This window comes from Sinocyclocheilus grahami, unplaced genomic scaffold (assembly GCF_001515645.1).
Source record: "Sinocyclocheilus grahami isolate Dianchi unplaced genomic scaffold, SAMN03320097.WGS_v1.1 scaffold152.1, whole genome shotgun sequence".
NCBI classification, from domain to species: domain Eukaryota; kingdom Metazoa; phylum Chordata; class Actinopteri; order Cypriniformes; family Cyprinidae; genus Sinocyclocheilus; species Sinocyclocheilus grahami.
In genome coordinates this window covers 807,767-828,852 of record NW_015505331.1, presented here as the reverse complement: position 1 = coordinate 828,852, position 21,086 = coordinate 807,767, and the positions used below count along the sequence as shown (strand labels likewise).

At 37.0% G+C, this 21,086-nt stretch overlaps 3 protein-coding genes across 10 annotated transcripts in view; 2 read left to right on the top strand and 1 right to left on the bottom strand.

The window, feature by feature from the left end:
- The window catches only part of LOC107592296 (V-type proton ATPase catalytic subunit A-like), a 23,733-nt gene extending 4,430 nt beyond the window's left edge, over positions 1-19,303 (bottom strand). The window contains exons 1-10 of one of the 7 annotated variants that reach the window (XM_016281746.1): positions 19,273-19,303; positions 6,832-6,930; positions 6,560-6,688; positions 6,198-6,412; positions 4,381-4,518; positions 4,010-4,161; positions 2,869-3,031; positions 2,598-2,706; positions 2,356-2,478; positions 847-961 (exon numbers count right to left, since the gene is read on the bottom strand). In XM_016281746.1, the coding sequence (XP_016137232.1) occupies positions 847-961; positions 2,356-2,478; positions 2,598-2,706; positions 2,869-3,031; positions 4,010-4,161; positions 4,381-4,518; positions 6,198-6,412; positions 6,560-6,688; positions 6,832-6,930; positions 19,273-19,282 (1,253 nt within the window). In that variant the 5' untranslated portion in view covers positions 19,283-19,303. Of the gene's footprint in view, positions 1-846; positions 962-2,355; positions 2,479-2,597; positions 2,707-2,868; positions 3,032-4,009; positions 4,162-4,380; positions 4,519-6,197; positions 6,413-6,559; positions 6,689-6,831; positions 6,931-7,150; positions 7,228-7,298; positions 7,318-7,480; positions 7,701-8,817; positions 8,823-9,134; positions 9,154-19,272 lie in introns of those variants that run through there. The other 6 variants (XM_016281751.1, XM_016281752.1, XM_016281748.1 and 3 more) reach the window with 6 other exon arrangements.
- Positions 7,774-16,721, top strand: LOC107592297 (PHD finger protein 23A). 2 transcript variants are annotated; one of them, XM_016281755.1, is made up of 6 exons: positions 7,774-8,260; positions 8,502-8,582; positions 9,159-9,190; positions 9,458-9,550; positions 15,714-16,266; positions 16,448-16,721. In XM_016281755.1, exons 2-6 carry the CDS (start codon positions 8,555-8,557, stop codon positions 16,639-16,641), a joined length of 900 nt encoding a protein of 299 aa, XP_016137241.1. In that variant the 5' UTR covers positions 7,774-8,260; positions 8,502-8,554; the 3' UTR covers positions 16,642-16,721. The 2 variants fall into 2 exon arrangements, with proteins under 2 accessions (XP_016137241.1, XP_016137240.1); XM_016281754.1 differs by lacking the exon at positions 7,774-8,260 and having other exon boundaries at positions 8,267-8,582.
- LOC107592298 (phospholipid scramblase 2-like) lies at positions 17,936-20,333 on the top strand. Its single transcript, XM_016281756.1, has 7 exons — positions 17,936-18,004; positions 18,388-18,457; positions 18,903-18,945; positions 19,091-19,311; positions 19,503-19,664; positions 19,872-20,030; positions 20,144-20,333. Exons 2-7 carry the CDS (start codon positions 18,398-18,400, stop codon positions 20,201-20,203), a joined length of 705 nt encoding a protein of 234 aa, XP_016137242.1. The 5' UTR covers positions 17,936-18,004; positions 18,388-18,397; the 3' UTR covers positions 20,204-20,333.
- The last annotated feature ends 753 nt before the right edge of the window (positions 20,334-21,086 follow it).

The window sequence follows — 21,086 nt, the reverse complement described above, 5'->3', positions numbered from 1 at the left end:
ATTTTGAAAATGCCTATTTTGAGTGGAAGCAGAAACACGCTGTTTTTCGGGCCTGTCTCTTTAAATGCAAATGAGCTGCTGCTCCCCGCCCCCTTTTCCAGAATAGAGCTGGGCCATTACAGCTTGGACCTGCTAAAAAACATCTGTTTTGGTTCTGAATATCATGTTTATCACGCTAAAATCATGTGTTTTAAACCATATGAGTTTAACTGAGAATAATGAGAGCACACATCCGAAGCACACGGACAGAAAGCGGCTGTCACAGCATGAGTACTAAACTAATGTTCTCATTCACACACAAGTTTACTTTAAAAACACATGAGTTACAAAAACAGTCGGTTATGTCTGTGAAGGTAAACAGCTGGGAAATAAATCGCTTGTTTATTTTAGATCTGTGTGGCAGCAGCAATATACATTAAATAAATCAATAAATCCACTGCTCTCTTGTCTCTGAGGCTGGGCTCTAAATAGTGTTCTGTGCTCATCTGTGCAGCCAATGACAGAACAGTTAGCATGTTTTGCTCAAACTTTCGCCATGGCATTAGAACTAGTACACCGTTGTCACTTGCGAAAACACAATAACGGCGCCGTGGGTATAAACTTACAGATTAAGGGGCGGTAATATTATTATGAGATCCCTTTGCCACGTCACCAAGGGAGCGAAATCAGACGCTCATTTTTTCAGATGCTTGCAGAAAAAGGCTTACCAAAACAAAGTTACTGGATTAATCTTTTTCACATTTCCTTGGTTGGTAGATGCACCGGGGACCTGATTATAGCACTTAAAACCTGGAAAAATCAGATTTTCACGATATGTCACCTTTAATGTTATTTGAGTGTACTTACGCTCCCACAATGCTGACGCTGCCCTCTCTCTCTGGGTTACCCAGGCACTTCACTCGACCTGCTCTCTCATAGAACGATGCCAGACGGGCTCCAAGGTATGCGGGATACCCACTGTCTGTGGACAGAAATCAGGGAAGTTTGATTATCCAATATAAGAAAGTTTGGTTTGGACAAGGCTGCATAATTTACTCGAAACACCATGTTGTGAATGTGGTGACAAGCACTGCAGTTGCGACTGTGAATTATTAATCATTTAATATGTTATTTTGATGCTGTCATTTTGCTGATTGGTTATTAAAATTGCACTGCTACCACAAATGCAGTGTACATGACAACAAAATAGCAACAATTAGGGATGTAACGATTCACTAAACTCACGATTCGATTCACAATTTTGATTTCACGATTCGATTCGAAAATTTAAATATAATGTAAATGTAAATAACAAAACTACATTGCAATTTTAAAACAAGCCCCAAATCAAATAAATAAGTAACACAAATAAAATAAATCTCTTCATATAAACAAACTAAGGCTTCGTCTGTGCTCTTTCCATTTAAAATTAGAGGCAACCACTGCATTTTAATCATGATCCAAACAAAGATGCTGCATACATGCAACATGAGCAGTTTTTAAACTAAATTAGATTGTATAATTTCGAAATTTGAAGTAAAAACAGAATGGTTTGACTTCAGTTTTGTGAAACTATAAATAAAAATATCTGCATGAAACAGAAACAGCGGACGAGCTGAATGAGACGCAGATTCACTCTCTCCAGCAGGTGGCGCTTAAAGCGTTTTCTTGGTTTCCACTGTAAACCGCTGAATTTATTAACTTTAATATGCATTATACAGAGGCAAGATGAAAAGAAAAAATACCATCTAAACTTTTCTGAAGACAATAAGTTCCCCTCAGACATACATTCATATAAACTCCTACACCTAAATGAATCGCGATTTCTTTAGAATCTCAACCGATTTGAATCGTCACATGTTTGAATCGATTTTCAATCGGCTCGCAGTTAATCGTTACATCCCTAGCAACAATATCTCAATTTGGAGGAATATCTCCAGTTTGAGATATGTATTACACACATTTTGGTGCCAATAGCAAGCATAACTTTAAAGTATGCAGTATATGCAGACAGCAATTTCTTTTTATTAAATAGTAGTCTTTTGTTATTTAGCAACCATGCAATCACAAATGTTTAGGGTTGGTAAGTTTTTTTATGTTTCTTATGCTCATCAAGGCTGCATTTATTTGATTTAGAAGAACTATTTTAATATATTTTAAAATGTAATTTTTTCCTGTGATGCAAAGCTGAATTTTCACCAGTCATTACTCCAGTCTTCAGTGTCACATGATCCTTCAGAAGTTATTCTAATATGCTTATTTGCTGCTCAAGAAACATTTCCTATTATTATCAATGTTGAAAACAGTTGTGTTGCTCAACATTTTTGAGGAAACCATGATTCTTTGTTAAACAAAGTTCAAAAGAGCTGTACATACCAGCAGGCATCTCAGCCAATCGTCCGGAGATCTCCCTGAGAGCCTCAGCCCAACGCGAGGTGGAGTCAGCCATCATACTGACGTTATAGCCCATGTCTCTGAAGTACTCCGACAATGTGATACCTGTTAACACACAAGGCATGTTATGAAGATAAATGCATCCACGTACATACTATATAGATTTTCTCTTACAGATATTGTTGCATTACAGCACACTTTATACAGATGGCTCTTGAGTTTACCAGTGTAGATGGAGGCTTCTCTGGCAGCCACAGGCATGTTTGAGGTGTTGGCCACCAGTGCTGTTCTCTTCATAATGCTCTCCACCTTGCCGCCCACCTCCATAGTTAGCTATTGAACAAAATTACTATCAATCATCTAAACCAGGTTCAACTAAACCACTCGCCAGGGTCACTTGAACTTCCCCAGTTTTGAATTTCATATCACATTCATAAACATTGTATTAATCAAAGTGACCAGATATAGCATCATTAAACCCAGTGCCAGACCAACCTCAGGGAAGTCTCTTAATACTTCAGACATCTCATTTCCACGCTCTCCACAACCCACATAAATGATGACATCACTGTTGGAGTATTTGGAGAGAGACTGAGAGATCACGGTCTTACCACAGCCGAAGGCTCCTGGAATGGCTGTGGTCCCTCCTTGGACACAACTGCAAAACGGCAAGAATTAGGACTATAAAATAATCTTTAAACTGATCATCATCATTTCTTAGTTAAAAATTTATAATCACAATTATTAACCAATATTTTGAGAAATTACTTTTTACATTTCATCAGAATTATTGCACTTTCACATCAAGAGAACGTCAACTAATATGCATGTTTTAACTGATCTCTTCTACCTTTTCTCATTCATGATTCATTATACTTGTATATTTATTATAGTTCATCAATGAGAAGGTTTGTTTGCAGATTTAGCAGCAGCAAATAGAGCTAGCGGACTCATTAAAGGCTCCGATATACTTCAAATGAAATCGAAGAACGAACTGATGTGACGTCATTTCGAACAAAATCAGGGCAAAACGACGTTCGTTTTGGGAGTTTGAAATGGCTTGCCAAAGCGAACTCTCCGGAAAAGTTTGCACCGGATGCAAAACACCTTCGTATTACCACTGGTCCATGGTGATTACGTAATAGGCAGATGTGCTCTGAGGCTCCGCCTTCCTTTACATGGAACAATGGCTCATTTCAAGAAAAAAAAATCGGCTATATTACACTTTCATTGGAACAGAATGTCACTGTGTCAATCGCTAAACTCCAACATACATTTTTTTCTGTGTTTTCAGATTATCAGTGCTTTTTCTGCAGTCCAGAAAGAGCATGTACACATGGTTGCCAGGTTGGGAAGACAGAAAATGTATCCATTTAAGAGAAAAGCTCTGATTGGGGGATTTAAAATCTTAACATATGGCAACCCCAAGCATGAAAGCTTGTGGGGGCTTGTTACCAATGCAAGATTACGGAAATATCAATCGGGGGAAAAAATTGTTAACGGGATAATTAACCAGTGGGCCAACAAGTCTGCGTAATTAACTGAGAAAACCAAAAATATTTTTAAAAAGAGTTAAGCACACAACAAACTTTATTAAGATGTGGAACAATAATGTGTGTGTGTGCTTGAGACTCACGGAAAGAGGGCGTCCAGTACTCGTTGTCCAGTCAGCAGGGGGTGATTTGCAGGTAGTTTTTCAGTAACAGGCCTCACCTGTCGCACAGGCCACACCTGCACCATGGTGAACTTCTCCTTGACTCCTTCAAACTCCAGTTCCAGTACCACATCCTGACACACACAATGAAAAGGGAATTTCCAGTATTTAGTAATATTAGGTTTCTTCCTCATCTTACCTAAACATCTGAGGGAGTTTTTCCATCCAACTCTTTATTTTATTAGGTGCTATACAAATACATTTGAAATTGATGTGAACTACTCTTGCATGCTTGTCTATAAAAGTGTGGTAGTATTTCAGGACACGCGAGGATGATCGTGAGCTTGACTCACAGAGACATCATAATTTCCTGGCGGAGCGAGGTAGGTTACTGTTCCCCTGCTGCGAGGGGGCAGCATGATCTTGTGTTTGATGAGAGAGTTCTCGTACACAAATCCATAGATATCACCTCCTGTAATGTGACTTCCAACCTGAAAAAAATAATGAAAGAGTCCAATTAAAGTAAACAAACATCCAGTGCATAATTTCAATACAAACGTCATACACATTCAAGGGCATGTGGCTGCTAAGATTTATGACCCAAATGGATTTTTAATGCAATTTCCAAAAAGACTAAAATACACATTCTTTACATATGATAATTAAGTTCCAAAATTATTGTAGGTACAAAATTAATAGTTCCCCAAAGTTGTTACCTTTTGGTGAAAGATGCCATTTTAATGACAAATAATATTTTGTATTATATTTCCATTGTAATATGTATTATATATCCATTTAAATGTCAACCTTTTGTGAAAATGACGAGTGCTAGGGAATATGTGTTGCAGGTGTGGTGTATTAAAGGGATAGTTCACCCAAAAATGAAAATTTGATGTTTATCTGCTTACCCCCAGGGCATCCAAGATGTAGGTGACTTTGTTTCTTCAGTAGAACACAAACGAAGATTTTTAACTCAAACCGTTACAGTCTGTCAGTCTTATAATGGAAGTGAATGGGAATTACGGCTTTGAGAGTCAAAAAAACATACACAAACAAAACCAAATTAAACCCTGCGGCTCGTGACAATACATTGATGTGTAAAGTAATTGAGATTGTAGATAGAGTGTCAATGGTCCATTTGAGAGATAGGTGGCGGTAATGCACTTATAAGTCTGCGATCCGCTGTAAAGCAAGAAGAAGAAGACGCCTCACGCACCGGCTGTCGAGGACCCACTCAGGATAGTTCAGACATTGTAGTGCATCAGAGGTAAAAAAACGATATAAATACTGTTCAGTTTCTTGCACAGACAGATCGTTTCGTGTCTTTACACATCAATGTATCGTCACGAGCCGCAGGGTTTAATTTGGTTTTGTTTGTGTATGTTTTTTTTTACTCTCAAAGCCGTGATTCCCATTCACTTCCATTATAAGACTGACAGACTGCAACGGTTTGAGTTAAAAATCTTCGTTTGTGTTCTACTGAAGAAACAATGTCACCTACATCTTGGATGCCCTGGGGGTAAGCAGATAAACATCAAATTTTCATTTTTGGGTGAACTATCCCTTTAAGGACTACAGAAAACAGCCTCTGTTTTACAAAATCAGCTTCCAAACGCAGACATAAAGTGCAGTTTAACTTTGCGGTGTCCAGTGCTGATGGTTAAAATTAATTTGTTTCTAAAAGGTACAGAAAACTTATAATATTTTTAATATTGTGGAATAGCGTCAGTAAAGGCATTAATGAATGTTTTTGCTTTGGTTCATAATTCAAACATATATAACTGGGTCTGAAAACATTTCAGTAATTATTACAGTGAAAGTAACATTTTATTATAAATTATAATAGATATTTTTATTTGGGGTTGTGTTTTTCCCATGAAATACAAATGTTATCAAACAGTCAATTCCACTGTTTTCCATACATGACAATGGAGGGCGATTACTGGCAGTTGAGTTCATTTGCAATTTAGCTTGGTTCATTATAAAAATGTATATTAAATCAGAATTTGAACCCGGCCCCATGCATGCTATTATATTACACCACTAGACTATCATGACTTACAATCCTAAGAAGAAGTGTCAGAACTGTTACTAGTGCCAAATAAAAAAAATGGTGCATGACAGCCCTACTATATATATATACTGAGAAAGACACACACATTATCCTTACCCTCAGGTTCTGAAAAGGAGAGAATTCCCACTTGATGTCCCTGTTGAGAGCTCCTATGTTAACCCCTCTGGGGATGTAAATGCTCTTTGTGAGGTCATTGATGTCTTTGAGGGGACGCTGAATACCATCAAAGATAGAGCCCATGATTCCGGGCCCCAGTTCCACAGAGAGGGGCTTTCCAGTGCGGAGCACAGGGTCTCCAACAGAAACTCCAGCTGTAGATAGCTCAGGAAAACATATAGACAAATACAACATACAAAAATATACTTTGCCAGCACCATGATGGACCATGATAAAATAAAGTTTAAACTCTTTTCAAGCATGGAAGAGTACGTAAATCACTCATGAATGGTAAAGGATACAGGTCTCCTCATATACCTGGATGGTTGCCATATCTCCCTCCAATCGGATAATTTCTCCCACCAGCTCACTGTGGCCCACACGCACCAGTTCATACATGGCCGCACCTGCCATGCTAGAGGCCGTCACCACTGCAATGAACAGACACACAGATGCAACCTGTCCATCTCATGACCGACATCAGTCAGTCAAAATAAACTGCTTATGGGATAAATGTTGCGCTGTATGTTCAATTTTGTAACAAAGTGACTTCAGAACATGTTTTTATTTTTACCTGGGCCTGAAACTCCATGCACATATCCGAACTGACCCTCACAGTCCTCATCTCGGATCTTAGGCAGCTTGGAAAAATCCATTCTCTGTGTTAGCAATCCTAAAGGAGAAAGTGTAAAACAGTTCATTCATTAAAACTGCACCAATATCTTTCAGTGGTTCAAGACACAAGCCAAACCTTAAATCACCATTACAAGACGTTTCCATTTTCATAATTTCAATAGAACCACAGGGTCTAATATTTTGTTCGAGTTCTAATCAATATACTCGAAAGCAAATGTGAGTTTCAATCTCATTGTTATGGTAAATATTTCAATTACCGATGACAAATTTAAAGACTTTCTCGATGACAACACCATAATACTAATAGGACCACTATGGCCAACCGGTATTCATTCAGATTCAAACTATATTCCTGCTGTAAATCAAATGAAAATGTTAGGAATTTGATTGCTGTACGAAACCCACCACAGCTAAAATAAATAAATATATGAATAAACGCCTTCACACGACCAAAACTACTGAATTACGAGATCTACGTTAGCAGGCTGTCGTAAGGAACATGTCAGGTGACAGATGGCTACTAGCAAAGCCTGATCAGCAACTGAGCAGATTTCACCTGCGTAGAAAATAGGATCAAACTAACTTACCCGGTTTGATAGCAATAAACAAAAATACAATTGTATAAAAAAAAGGAAACGATGAGTCTTACTGTATTTGCATGAAATTAACGACAATCCTTGGAATATCCTATCAAGCAGTGGAGCGAGGGAAAAAAACTGTCACGACATAGGTCAGCTGACCTGCCAGGATTAAGGAAGTCCGAGTTTCACAGTGCAAAAGACAGTGCGCCATTATGGCTCCGCTAGAGGAGTTTTTGCATGGATATGTATAGCGCATCTGATCCAACATGGCGCCCATCGAACCACAGTTTCTCCATTTCCTGTGTTCATTTTATGGACACAAGGACGTTACTGCAAGCAGCCACGCATTATAACCGTTGACATTTACAAAGCCTGGGCACTGTGTGTTCCACCATTGTATAGAATTGCGTACGAATAAAAAAATGCGTTGTCTATTTTGTCAGATTTTGGATTAATTTTGACGATCTGTCATACATATTCATTACGTTCACATCAATAAGCATCACGCAAGGAATCTGGCGCTCTTTGCGTGGTTGCGTCACGGGGTGATTCCTGTTGAGACCGCGCGTAACCCAGACGTTCAAGACTTTGTTGAATGCAGTTGCAAAAAGCTCGATTTTGATTTTTCGATATTCGAAAATTGATAGCGAACGTAGTACTTTTTCGTCTTTGCTTCGCGTTTGTGGATACAGTCAAGGTGTCAGCAGTTTTGTAGATCTAAAACCACCATTCGCTGGTGATCAACGAGGATCGAAGATAGCACCATCATCATCCTCGATAATTGAGGTCTGGGCGAAATAATACACGGTTCAGCTTAATTTGAGCTGAACCATGATCTAATCGTCGACAAATCTGATCATTTGTTTAGTGTTACAAGTTTTGAACACAAGACCACTCTGAGCATATGGCAGACATCCTTTGGGTTGTGCGGTAGCTTATTAGTTATCTGTTAAATTCAAAAGCAACCGGACTTCAACTGGAAGACATTTCGCTTTTCCTCAAATTGACTCCACAAGATCATTAGCAGGAAATCAAACAGCCAGCATCAAGAAGAACCCAACTTTATGGTACTACTCCACCATGTTGGGTATTATGGATCATCACCAAGGTAAATATGTGCTTTTTAAAAATGGTATAACGTTACATACTTCTCTTTTCATTTTATTTTAGTGTCACACCAGTACTCGAGGTTTTAAACGAGTTTCGCGTAACACCAATTTAACAAAGCGCTCCTGAATTGGATTAACTACTCGTGCTAGAAGTGAGCTATCCTCTTAGGTTAAGTACACTTAACATGGCCTCTCTACTATCTCCAGATACATAACATCATTTTCTAAGCATACTTGAATAGTTCCGATGCCAATTCGCTTCCATGTTTTGCTGACTTGACACGGTTGCGTCTGCTCTTTAGCTTTTAGCATAAGCAGCTTCTCTTCGGATGTTAATGTGTTTACTCGAGCAAATGAGTCCTCAAAACACTTGCAACAATGTTTAATGTTTCGAAATTTCTTACGTTTACAACTGTAGCATTCCAATAATCACGTAAGGAACTGACTTTTAAGTTACTCGGTATCCAATTAGTCTAGGCTAAAGCTAACTTGACAGTTCATTTAAGATTGTGGTTTCAGCGTTTAACATTAACAGGTTCTGCCAGTAATACCGATTTCTTCTGTTTCTTTTACAGACACCGTTCGGAAATGTAAAACGGAGGCTTTGGTAAGTGCTGTCGCAGTTGTATTCTGTAATGGTTTTGAATGGTGACACAGGCTCGTTACTTATTTATAGCTTAGGCCACATGTGGCCGAACATGGGGGGATGGGATGTGGATAATATCAGTGTCTGCCTGTAATCACTGACAGTAATTGGCAAAAATATTTTGGTATTGAACATGGTTTCAGATTGGAGACAGACGGGTATTTAGGTATCAATCTAAATGGACTATTAATGATTGGTCACTATTAATGTCCATTTTCTTTGTTCCAGCCTCCAGAGCGTAGGAAGAGGACCGTGGAGGATTTCAATAAGTTTTGCAGCTTTGTCCTGGCCTATGCTGGGTACATTCCACCTCAAAAAGAAGTGAGTTGAATGTCATAAAATATAAGTCTTTTTGCACAGCAGTTAAGTGTTAACTTTGACCATCTTCATGACACGCACCGCTGAGTGTGTGTGTTTTTTTTGGGGAAAAATACTAAACCCTAATAATGCATTCTGGTCTGTTTTGACCCAGAAGAGATACATAAACATTTATTTTTAAAAATGCTTTACTTTTTGTATGGAAACCAAACTTTGGAAATGTCAAATTACACACAATTTAATACATTTTTAAAATCGTTTTTAAGAGATAACAGAAGTTACAAAAGTTAAACTTTTTAATTCAGACATCAACTGAGGATTTACCACTTTTTTTCGTGCATTAAATTAGTCTCAAAAATACTTGTGTAAAATATATTTAGCCGCTTTCCCATATCTCACACACTTTTGGGACTAATGTATTAAACTTATAGTTTTCTTCATCTGACAGTGAAAGTTTATGTGAAAATTAATGCAGGGCTTAAAGTTCTCTCCGGCGTGCGGCGTTTGGCTGCGAGGAGAAAAAAAAAGATAGTTGTCCTACATTTAAAAACATTTGTTGATATCACGTTCGAGTTCATGAGTTCGCCTACCAATGTATGAGAGTAACACAGCTTTCACTCTCAACCAAACTAACATTACTAGCCAATCAGAAGTTTTTGCTTTTATAAACACGAGACGCGCATTAGTATCCAATCGCAGTCGCAGCTGATGAATGGAAAAGAAGCCTGGGTCTCGAGCGCGACACATGGTCAAAGATTTCCATCTAGCGTAATCTATATTTACATAGAAAAGCCATTTTAAAAAAGCAGCGGAGCTTTGTAAACAGCTCAGAGTAATCACGTCATCTCCATAAGAACAATATGATTGCCAAAACAAATTTACCGGGATTTTTGAAAAGGTCCTGTTCACACATGATCTCTTAATGGTAATTTACCAGTAAAGACTGTATGTGTGAAAGGGGCTTCCTCTGCATATGCTGTGAGTTTGGGTTGCTTAACATTCATCTGGGAAAACTCACTTGATTTTATAACTTAAATCATTTAAACCTATGCCAACACAGGAGAATACATCAACATATTTCTAAATATGCGATTTATTGTACATCACGATTTCAAAATAAAAGTTTTGAAATAAAAGTTTCTGACTTTGCATATGGCCAAATATTAAAATTAGGGATGCACCGATACTGGTATCGGTATCGGGCCCGATACTGGTCTCCTGTACTCGTACTCGTTAAAATGTGAGAAATGTTGAAGGTGAATGTATCTATTTGATAAATGAAGTTAACCAACTAACATTATACATACTCTTTTGGTTTCTGTACCCAATATTTAAAAAATGTACAAATGCAATAAAAATATCAGTATCGGCACTCTGTATCGGCAAGTACCAAAAATAAAAGTATCGTATCGGGCGAGTACTGGAAAAAGGGGTATCGGTGCATCCCTAATTAAAATTAAATGGATTTAAAGGTTGAATCACATGAAACCTTTTGGCGCCCTCTGCAGGTATTTGTTATAAATATAGACGTTACATTATGTATTTAAGTGTTGTTCGATAAAACCATGTACTTGGTTTTGATACTTTATTTGAGGCCAATTATTATTGCCTCGTCGTTACTTATATATATTAGTCATATTAAAGCCTGTTTTCCACTTAGTTCTATTTGTATTACTAAAAAATATCAGATTACTCACTTGTCAAAATTATCAGTAGATTACTTAATTAGCAAAATAATCATTAGTTAAGCACTAGATTAGTTGAAACATTTCAAAATACAACTGCATTGTTTTACTTTTTGTGATTAAAAGAAATATTTTGTCATTTGAAAATTTCTTAAGGTATTAAAACATTCTCTCGGTCTAGTGAACCAAGTATCTGCATTTTTGTCTCACCTTGTGAGCTAAGTGTATTGTCACACCCCTAGTGTCTATGAGCGTGATAAAGCTCATAATTTTCCAAGTGCATGATATAGCTTTCATTCTTCAGGTCAATCATGTATTCATGAAAAAAATCAGTTTGAATAAGGAAAGCAATAACTTTGCCATAGTATCCTTTCAAATGTTAAATTTGCCACAGCCATTGCATTCTTTGCATGTGCTGCACTTTATTTGTACCATTTTGTTTTATTAGTTTATTTATTAGCATTTGAAACATAATAACAACATTGATAAGTGAGATCTGATTTTAGTCCTTGAAAACCAAAAAAGTAGTGCAAGGCCTTGAAAGTCCTGGAATTTTATTTTGCAGTATTTGTACGAACCCCGTTTAAGTTACCAGTTCTTGGACCATTTTAGTGTTTTTGTTGTTAATTGAACTGAACTGTAGTTTTCGGTAGTAAACTGTCTTTGTATATTTCCTATTTTATATTAATTTCCTAGTATTTAATTTACCGTTATTTCTTTTGAACAAAACAATTTCAGAAATTTCATGTTTTAGATTGTAGGTCATCTTGTACCCTGTCAAGGACAAAGCTAACCAGCAAAACTTAATATCAAAAGTAGAGCCCAACCGATATGGTTTTTTTGGGACCGCTACCGATATTAGGGAGTAAAAAAAGCCGATATCGATATATCGGCCGATATTCTTTGTGTATATTATAGTACAATACCAGTCAAAAGTTTGGACACTTTCCCATTCGTGTGTCCAAACATTTGACTGGTACTATATATAGAATACAGTATATACATAAAAAGAATATATATATATATATAACACATTTTTTGCAATGATCACTCAAATGTGGTGATCAAACACTTATAATGACGTAACAGATATGTAATGGAGGCAGGGCATTTAACAATAAACTTTATTATCCAAAATGAGTGACATCACTTCACTGAACAATAAAGTTGAAGTTTATTCAACTTTAATTCAATTCCATTCAACTTTATTCTGTTGAAGTTTTTCACTTAGGAACATTCATTCACGGATTTGCACTACTGTCTTCACACACAGACGAAACTTACTAGAGAAATGTGAAGTGTGACATAATATACCTCTGTAAATAAATACAATAAAAAATAGGGATGCACCGAAATGAAAATTCTTGGCCGAAACCAAAACCAAACAACACTAAACGCTGGGCATGTTTTTTTTGTTTTTTCCCCCATGTATTTAGCCAAAAAAATATTTCACCATTGCATACATTAAAAAGCCAAAATGTGGTTTTTACTGTTTTGTCTTGCTTTTCAAAAAAAAAAAAAATCAATTACAAAACAATTTAAAAATATTTAACGCTGAACATTTTTAACATTCTAGCAGACACTATACCAGGGGTAGGCAAGTTCGGTCCTAGAGAGCCGCAGTCCTGCAGAGTTCAGCTCCAACCCTGCCTATAGGGATATCAAATTTTCATGTTGCGATTAATTGCTAATGCTTTTATCACGGTATTGAAATTTAGTTTTACAAAAAAGTGCTGTCATAATACAGTTTAACAGGTTTAATAATTTTTTTCTTATAACAAAAATAACTGAACATTTAAATGCAATAAAGCAATACAGAAAAATGTATAAAGAATAAAGCAATACAGAAAAATTTATAAAGTTAAGTTGTACACAGATTAAAGTGCAAATTAACTATAAAGACCAATAGGTATCACTTTACAATAAGATCTCATTAGTTAACCTTAGTTAATGCATTAACATTCACAATGAGCAATAGCTACATTTGCTGCAGAAGTTATTCATCTTTGTTTAGAAAATACAAGTCTTAGTTCATGTTGACTCATTAAATAACACGGTTGCAACTTTCGATTTTAACAACCTGTTATTAAATATTGGAATACCTAAGATTAATGAATGTTCAGAAGAATTTTTCATTGGCAGTTTAACTAATGAATTAACTAATGTTAACTAATGAAGCCCTAATGTAAAGTGTGACCGAACAATAAAGAATCAAAACACTTTCAAACAATATCTAGAGCATGTTGTAGTCCAGATTAAAATGTAAAAAAAGTTTGAAAATAAATAGCCTATTAAGTCTTAAATATTTGGTGCTGTGATGAACATCATAGCAAATACACAAATCTGAATGTCTGTTTAAATCATTTAAACACGATCAGGAACAGAAAGTAGTACAGCTGCTTTTTTTACAGGGTTTCCGGGGTAACGGCTGCATTTAAATGAATTATTATTATTATTATTATTATTGTTATGCAGTTTAGCGCCATCTGCTGTCAGATAGTGGAAGTGCGCTTTCATCCAGAGCGCCTCTCACATGTTCCGCCATGTGCTTCTCGTCCGCGCTTGTTTACATCAGAGTGCGCACGCGTCTTTCACGCAGCATACAGCGGTGTTGTGCATTTTGACCAGTTAATGGGAAAAGTATTCTTAAAATGCATTAAAAATTCTGAATAATTTGTAATATATAATTATTCACGGTATTTAGTGCCCACGATATTGCATATTCATTACCGTGATATCGCATTACCGAATACCGGCACAAGTCTACCTGCCTATAGCCTTAGTAATCCTGAAAACATTGATTAGCTTGTTCAGGTGTGTTTGATTAGGGTTGGAACTGAACTCTGCAGGACTGCGGCTCTCTAGGACCGAACTTGCCTACTCCTGATCTATACCAACAAAGCACAATTTAACTTAACACACTTTTAAAAAGTGTGTAAAATAATAATTTTTGGCCATCTTGAATCAGGCATGTTTTTTTTTTTTACTGTACAATTAAAAGCAACCTTGCTGAGAAAAGACTTCTTTTAAAACATTAGAAAATATTACAGATCCTAATTTGAACATCGTGTGTATGTTATAATAAAGATTATCATTATTATTGTCTTACTTTTTATTTTATTTTACAGAACAACAGTAAAATTACAATACTAACATTTATGAATGTTGATAAATGAGTCTCATTACGAATACGTCGTACGTATCGCATTGTCACATGCATTCATAAAAATGTGACTGAGCAACGGACGACTGTATCAGCGCAGATTTTCTTTGGACTTTGAACCCTGGTTAACAAGCAGATCTGCTGCGAGTTCGTGCAGCACTGTCAGAATACATGCAATGCGCGCGTGTGTTAGAAAATGTGTTTGCGGAACAATGTATGTTAAAAGCACACATCCAGTTTTGGGTGAGTGAAGGAAATCCGCTTGGGAGTGGAGAGATTCGTCCTCGCGCACATGGATCGCGTAACATTATGCGCTCTCGACATTGTCATTAAGATCACACTATAGAAACTGCCTAAAATTAGAAATTTGCTAAAAACAAGCCTATGGCAAGACATTTGGTAGACATTTGGTGGGGGGGCACCATCTCAAACGCCACCCTACGCGCGTCGGTAGCCCCCCGGGATCGCTTGATCGTTCGGCGCCAGACCGTGAATTTAACCTCCCGAACCCCGGGGGCTGTCGACGCGGGAGTGGTCTCATTCGAAAGCGGGCCTCTAGACGTACACTCAATTCGCGTTCGAGAGGGTTCCTCAAGCTGAAGGGATCCCCCGAATTTAGTGCGGATTCGCCGCGCCATTACAGAGATATGGCCGTTCAAAGTTTCAATGGTTTCCCATAGACTTAAGCTTTAAAGCGCTTCATCCAGGTCGCCAGTAGCAAACAATGGAGTGCGCTCTGCTGGACAAACAAAGTAATTACACCATTTCAAGCATTTTATGTGCGTTATGTTCTGTAAAAAAAAATTTATATCTGCGGCATATTCGCCGATACCGATATATCGGCGACAGGCTCATATCGCCCGATAATATCGGCAAAACGATATATCGGTCGGGCTCTAATCAAAAGCATCCTAAATGTTACATGTGTTTGCACCATATTGTAGTGAGTAAACTTCCTTGGTATTGCGGTTTCAAATATCCCACCATAATCTGTAGTCTGAGCCTGGCAATGGCAGATACGTTACTAGTTAGTTTCAAGGAAAATCATTTTCTTTTTTTGTTTGCCAAATAACCCTGTGTTCGTGATACTGGTAAATCTCCGATTGTATGTTCTTATAAATTTATATAGTGATACATTCCAATACAATTTCTCATGAATATTTTTTTTTAATTCCCTAACAGTTTTTTTTCTGTAGTTTATGTACACTTTGAATTATTTATGTGTAAAATATAAGCTTACTTTCCACCATGCAATGCAAAATTGTATGCAGATTTTGAAAGGATTATGAGGGTAAATTGTGGTGATTTGTGTTTCCAGGAGAGTTCATGGTCTCCGTCTTCATCTCCATGTGCACACGAGCTTTCTGAGCTCTCAGCCGAAGGGTCTGTAAAGGATAGCTGGACAGAAGCACACTCTGACCTCAACAACATTCAATGTTTGGTCCACAAAGCTGAGACAGACAGCAGCAGCAGCACAGAGTTCAGCCATCTTCAGTCGGACAGCTCCTTAGACAAGATGAGATTGAAAGACTCTCTGAACCAGATCCATCTGGATAGTAAAGCTGAGAGGAAGAAGGTGAAGAAACTTGGACGCTTATCTTTAGGAGGGCCGAGGAAAAGCATCTCAGAGGCAAGGGCACACAAACAAGCGAAAGCAGCACTAAAAAAAATGAAGAGATCAGTAAAGGCTGAGAGACGCTTTCCATCCACGAGCCCTTTAAACGAGGGGTTTCAAAAGGAGGAGGGGCTAACTGAACGGGCCGTTCACATGCATGAGGAGGGGCTTAAACTGGAGTCCAATCAAGAAACAGACCTGAGCTCTTGTGAAACGGACACATTGGTGACTGATGAGGATATTATGGTTGAGTCTGGTAAGTGTCTGTTTAGACTTGGTATGCTAGTGCTGTATTTAATGTATATAGCTATAGTAACATTTCTGTCATTAATGTAAACCAATTTTTTGCCTGTCATACCGTCAAGTCCTATTTTATCTCTGTCCTTGAAAAAAAAAAAACATCTGATCATAACCTTATTTTGTTCTATCCATTGTAGGTGATGATTCTTGGGATTTGGTTACGTGTTACTGCGGGAAGCCTTTTGCCGGACGTCCCATGATTGAATGTGATGAGTGCTCCATTTGGGTCCATCTCTCCTGCGCTAAGATTAAGAAGTCCAACGTACCTGACATTTTCTACTGCTACAGATGCAGGGACTCTCAGGGCTCCATGGTCAAAATAGACCACTGAGAATGAATGTGTGGGTGCAGATCTTGTGTCTATTTAAATGGATGAGATGTTCTCATATCTGTTTTTTTTATATATATATATATATATATATATGTGTGTGTGTATATATATATATATATTTTTATATATATATATATATATATATATATATATGTTTGTGTGTATATATATATATATATATAACTCCATTTGTTCTCCTTTGTTCTGTGCTGAAAGACTGGTCTTGGTTTATGGCATTAAGTGTTTATCAGGTTTAAGGTGTACTAAAACTGCACTTATTAGCACTACTATATGAGTGGTGTGTTTTTGATTGTACACAAACCCAAAATTATAATTGGTGGCAAATGTGCACTATGACCACATATTATGTGGATAAATAAATGAACATCTCCCTTGGCCCTCTGGTATTTCACAGCTATTGTCTCTTATTTGCATATTATACACTTTTATATTTATATATATATATATACCCTCAGTGATGAATGTCTAGATGGGTGAATCTCACAAAACCTGTCAAGGATGTGTCTGGGTCATATTTCTCTTCAAGCCAAAAGAAAATTGAGCATATTTTAGGACCATTAAGTTTTCTTGACATTTAACCCCATTTCCCTCCAAATACCATGCACATGCATCCGTTAAAGCAACTCCACTTCCAATGAAGAGATGTTGTTCTAATCCAGTGTTTTTCAGTCTTGCACCTGCGGGAACCTCAGCACAGGTGTCGCACTAAACAGACACACCTTATTTGGGTCATGGAGCACTGTATAAAAGACTTGATGTGTGCAAATAGGAGTGGTAGATAAGGGATACCTCCAACACAGATCTGTACAACTCTCAAACGCTGTTCAAATATCCTCACTTTTATTGTTACAGGATGTTCTCAGATTAACCTTTGACCATTGTCAGGCAAATATCAGCAAATTTATTGCTTGATTTTTGCTATTTGTGTATTCTGTCAAATACAATGCTAGAAATGTTTTTGATTTTAAGACTGAAAAAGATTTCTCTTCATTTAGTTTGTGTCCTGCTCATCCCAGTGTATAATAGTACATGTATGTACAGGTGTATATGTTCGAATGATGAGGAAATGCTATATTTTTCTGACCATTTACAGCAGTGAATTCTGAAAATAAATGTTCTTTTAAAGTCAAGCTGTTGTTCATTTGCACTGTTTTGTTTACTGCTGTCACTACTCTTTCCGTGAGTAATATCCAAAGGGAGTGTAGGCAACGGGGTGTGACTAGACATTCACGTATACACACTTTCCCCCGTCACATGCTGTAGAAGAGGTGCGTGACTCTTCACTTCATCTGCTGTAAAGCTGTGCTTGCCAGTATTTCAACAATCAGCTACTTAATGTAAGGTAAGCGCATATACGAAATTTGACCAATTGAAGAATCTCATTTTTGAGTATGTAATTTTTATTTCTGTAGTTTATTTCTGCTATTTGTTTTGCGTTTTTGTAGGCAGGATGTTTTAACATATTCTGTGCTTCAAAGTAATTAAACATTTTTGTATAATAGAAATGGCCTCAAATACTTAGAGGATCACAATACTTAGTGTCTCTTAAAAAGATAGTATGTTGATTTCTCCATAACCATTTGAGTGTTGTGTTGTTGATCTATAATGAAAAACAAATTATTTCCTGTAATTTTACACCGGTTAAGCACAGTGGTTTGTTTTATTTGTGAGGTGTGTGGAATAATGAATTCTTTACTATTTATTGGAAACCCTTTTGCTGTTTAGTGAGTTCAACATGTCTGAGCTTTATTCTAACCCAGCGGCTGTGCCACCTGGTTTGGAGTACCTTACACAAGTGAGTGTGCCATTTGAAATGAATTATTTAATGTAAATAAAACAGTAAGAGTTGTAAAATGACATAGTTCCACTATAGGTGAATAATATATGTTAAAGGGACAGTTCACCCAAAAATGATCAAAAATTCATCATTTACTCACCCTTTGTTCTTTCTTCTGTTTTGAAGAATGTGAGTAAGCAAACAGTTGCCAGTCCCCATTGACTTCCATAGTATGGAGAAATCTATGGAAGTCATGGGGACCAGAAATTGTTTGGTTACCAACATTCTTCAAAATATCTTCTTTTGAGTTCAGCAGAAGAAAGATCCAAATTGAGGGCGAGTAAACGGTGACAGAATCTCCATTTTTGGTTGAACGATCCCTTAAAGGTGTACACAATAATTGGTATCTTATGATAGGAAAATGTACAATGGAATATCTCTGCTTCCTGTTCTGCTCTAACAGATTGACCAGATATTAGTCCATCAAAAGATTGAGCTCCTTGAAGGTAAAGTATATGAAGTTTTTCAACTTTTTTTTTCATATATGACAAAAAAAGTTTAATAACTTTAAATCTGTATTTATCCTTTTATCACTAAATAATTATCACTAAATAAGTCAAATGCTAATGAACAATTTCTCTTCTTTTCCAGCAATTATTGGCTTTGAGACTAATAACCAGTATGAGATTAAGAACAGCGTGGGTCAAAAGATCTTCCATGCTAAAGAAAACACTGACTGCTGCACACGGAATATCTGTGGCCCTCTGAGGAGTTTTGATCTGCAGATAAAAGACAATTTTGATCAAGAAGTCATTCACTTAATCAGGCCTTACCGCTGCACATCCTGCTGTTTCCCCTGCTGTCTTCAAGAGGTAACAACTCAGAATGCAGCTGCAGAAGTTCTGTGTAGAGTTTTTCTGACCTTTGAAGAGAGAGAGAAAACATTTCAACAAGATAGATTGCTGAAATTGCAAAATTTACTATAAATATGATAAACTCTATATGTATTTCTATAACCCATTCTCCGGTTCTTTTTCCTGTCTGGATATGACATTGACTGAAGATGGAGATACAGGCTCCACCGGGGAATACAATAGGTTACATCAAGCAAGACTGGCACATGTTTAAGCCCAAGTTCTCTATCTATGACATGTCTAAAACAAAGGTGCTGTCCATCGAAGGGCCTTTGTGTGCCATCAGCTGCTGTGGGGATGTGGATTTTGACGTATGTATTTATGTGGGATTGTGCCTGTTCGCCATGTATGTGTGACCGTGATTGTTTTGGAGACATTGCAACATACAGTATCTGGGGAATGATTATTTAAGGATTTCACAATTATTTCTAGTGTTAATATTCATGTTGTGTTTTACAGACCCCCAAAAAAAATGTAAGTTTGACAAAAGGTTATGTGCGTTTGTCTGTCCTGTGCAGGTTACCGGTAAGGATGGGCATTCTGTAGGTCGTATCAGTAAACAGTGGACTGGCTTGATCAAAGAATCACTGACTGATACAGATAATTTTGGCATTAACTTTCCCATGGACTTGGATGTGAGGATGAAAGCAGTTCTGCTGGGAGCATGTTTCCTTATAGTGAGATATGATACAAAACATTCATTCATCCACCAGTTTAGCTACTTCCTGTTACTTTCTTTATATGACCATTCATATATTTCATTTGATCATTTCTCTGTGTTGTCCTCCAGGACTTCATGTTCTTTGAGCAGACCGGTGACTCTGGACAGCGATGCAGTGTGTTTGGCTAGTAGGGAGTGGGAGACAGTTTGAGGTTGTTGATTTCTCTGGTATATTCATATGTAGTATCACTACAGTTACCACTTGTATGTACTAACATCAGTAAAATCACTATAAAAGCATTTTTACAAAATAGATGTAACCCAGTCTGGCTATAGATAAACAATGTTTTGCTTTTGATTTTCTCTTTTGTAAGAATATTAAATAATACTGTACATTTCCTACTGAAATCTCTTTGCTCTCTAGAAAAATGTTTTTTTCTGTGACCACACCTCTGAAACATGTCATGCATCACCAGTTTTATTATGATCAATTTCAGAGTAATTACTTTCCATCTTTCTTTCTTTTTTGTGAACATCAATGGAAAGAAGTTGTCATGAACAACCCAACATTTGCCCAATGCTTATCACAGATATAGATGATCATTGCTGATTATGAATATTAATTTCTGGTCATAGTTTACAACTACAGTGCGTGAGCAGGCTTTTTCTGCGGACATTGTGCCAAAAATAGCACATATCCAGGAATGGCATACATAATTATTAAAATATGCAATTTTCAGTGGTTATTTGTAAATAGAGAGCTGATTGTTCGTTCACCCATTTAGGGGTGCATAATTGTAGGATTCGCCAAGAATTCTCATTGGCCTCCGGATTTTCATAAAGTTTGAATGTAGCAACCTGAATAGCTAAACACTGAATCAGTCCACTGTAGTAAACACCATGTATCCAAGGGTTAATAATTTTTTTTTAAAAACATCAATTCAATGATGCTTACAGTGGAGAATTAAGTTGTTAGAACTCTACTCTGCTTAAATGTTGTAGCCTACTATATCAATCAAGATTATAATATTACACTTTTCATTTAACCGTCACAATTCATTCTTAACAATGT

Coding starts and splice junctions, on each gene's coding strand:
- LOC107592297 (XM_016281755.1), top strand. CDS start 8,555: ATGTTGGGTATTATGGATCATCACCAAG. Junction 8,583..9,158: donor TATTATGGATCATCACCAAG/GTAAATATGTGC, acceptor TTTCTTTTACAG/ACACCGTTCGGAAATGTAAA. Junction 16,267..16,447: donor GGATATTATGGTTGAGTCTG/GTAAGTGTCTGT, acceptor TATCCATTGTAG/GTGATGATTCTTGGGATTTG.
- LOC107592298 (XM_016281756.1), top strand. CDS start 18,398: ATGTCTGAGCTTTATTCTAACCCAGCGGCTGTGCCACCTGGTTTGGAG. Junction 18,458..18,902: donor GTTTGGAGTACCTTACACAA/GTGAGTGTGCCA, acceptor CTGCTCTAACAG/ATTGACCAGATATTAGTCCA. Junction 19,665..19,871: donor GTGGGGATGTGGATTTTGAC/GTATGTATTTAT, acceptor TGTCCTGTGCAG/GTTACCGGTAAGGATGGGCA.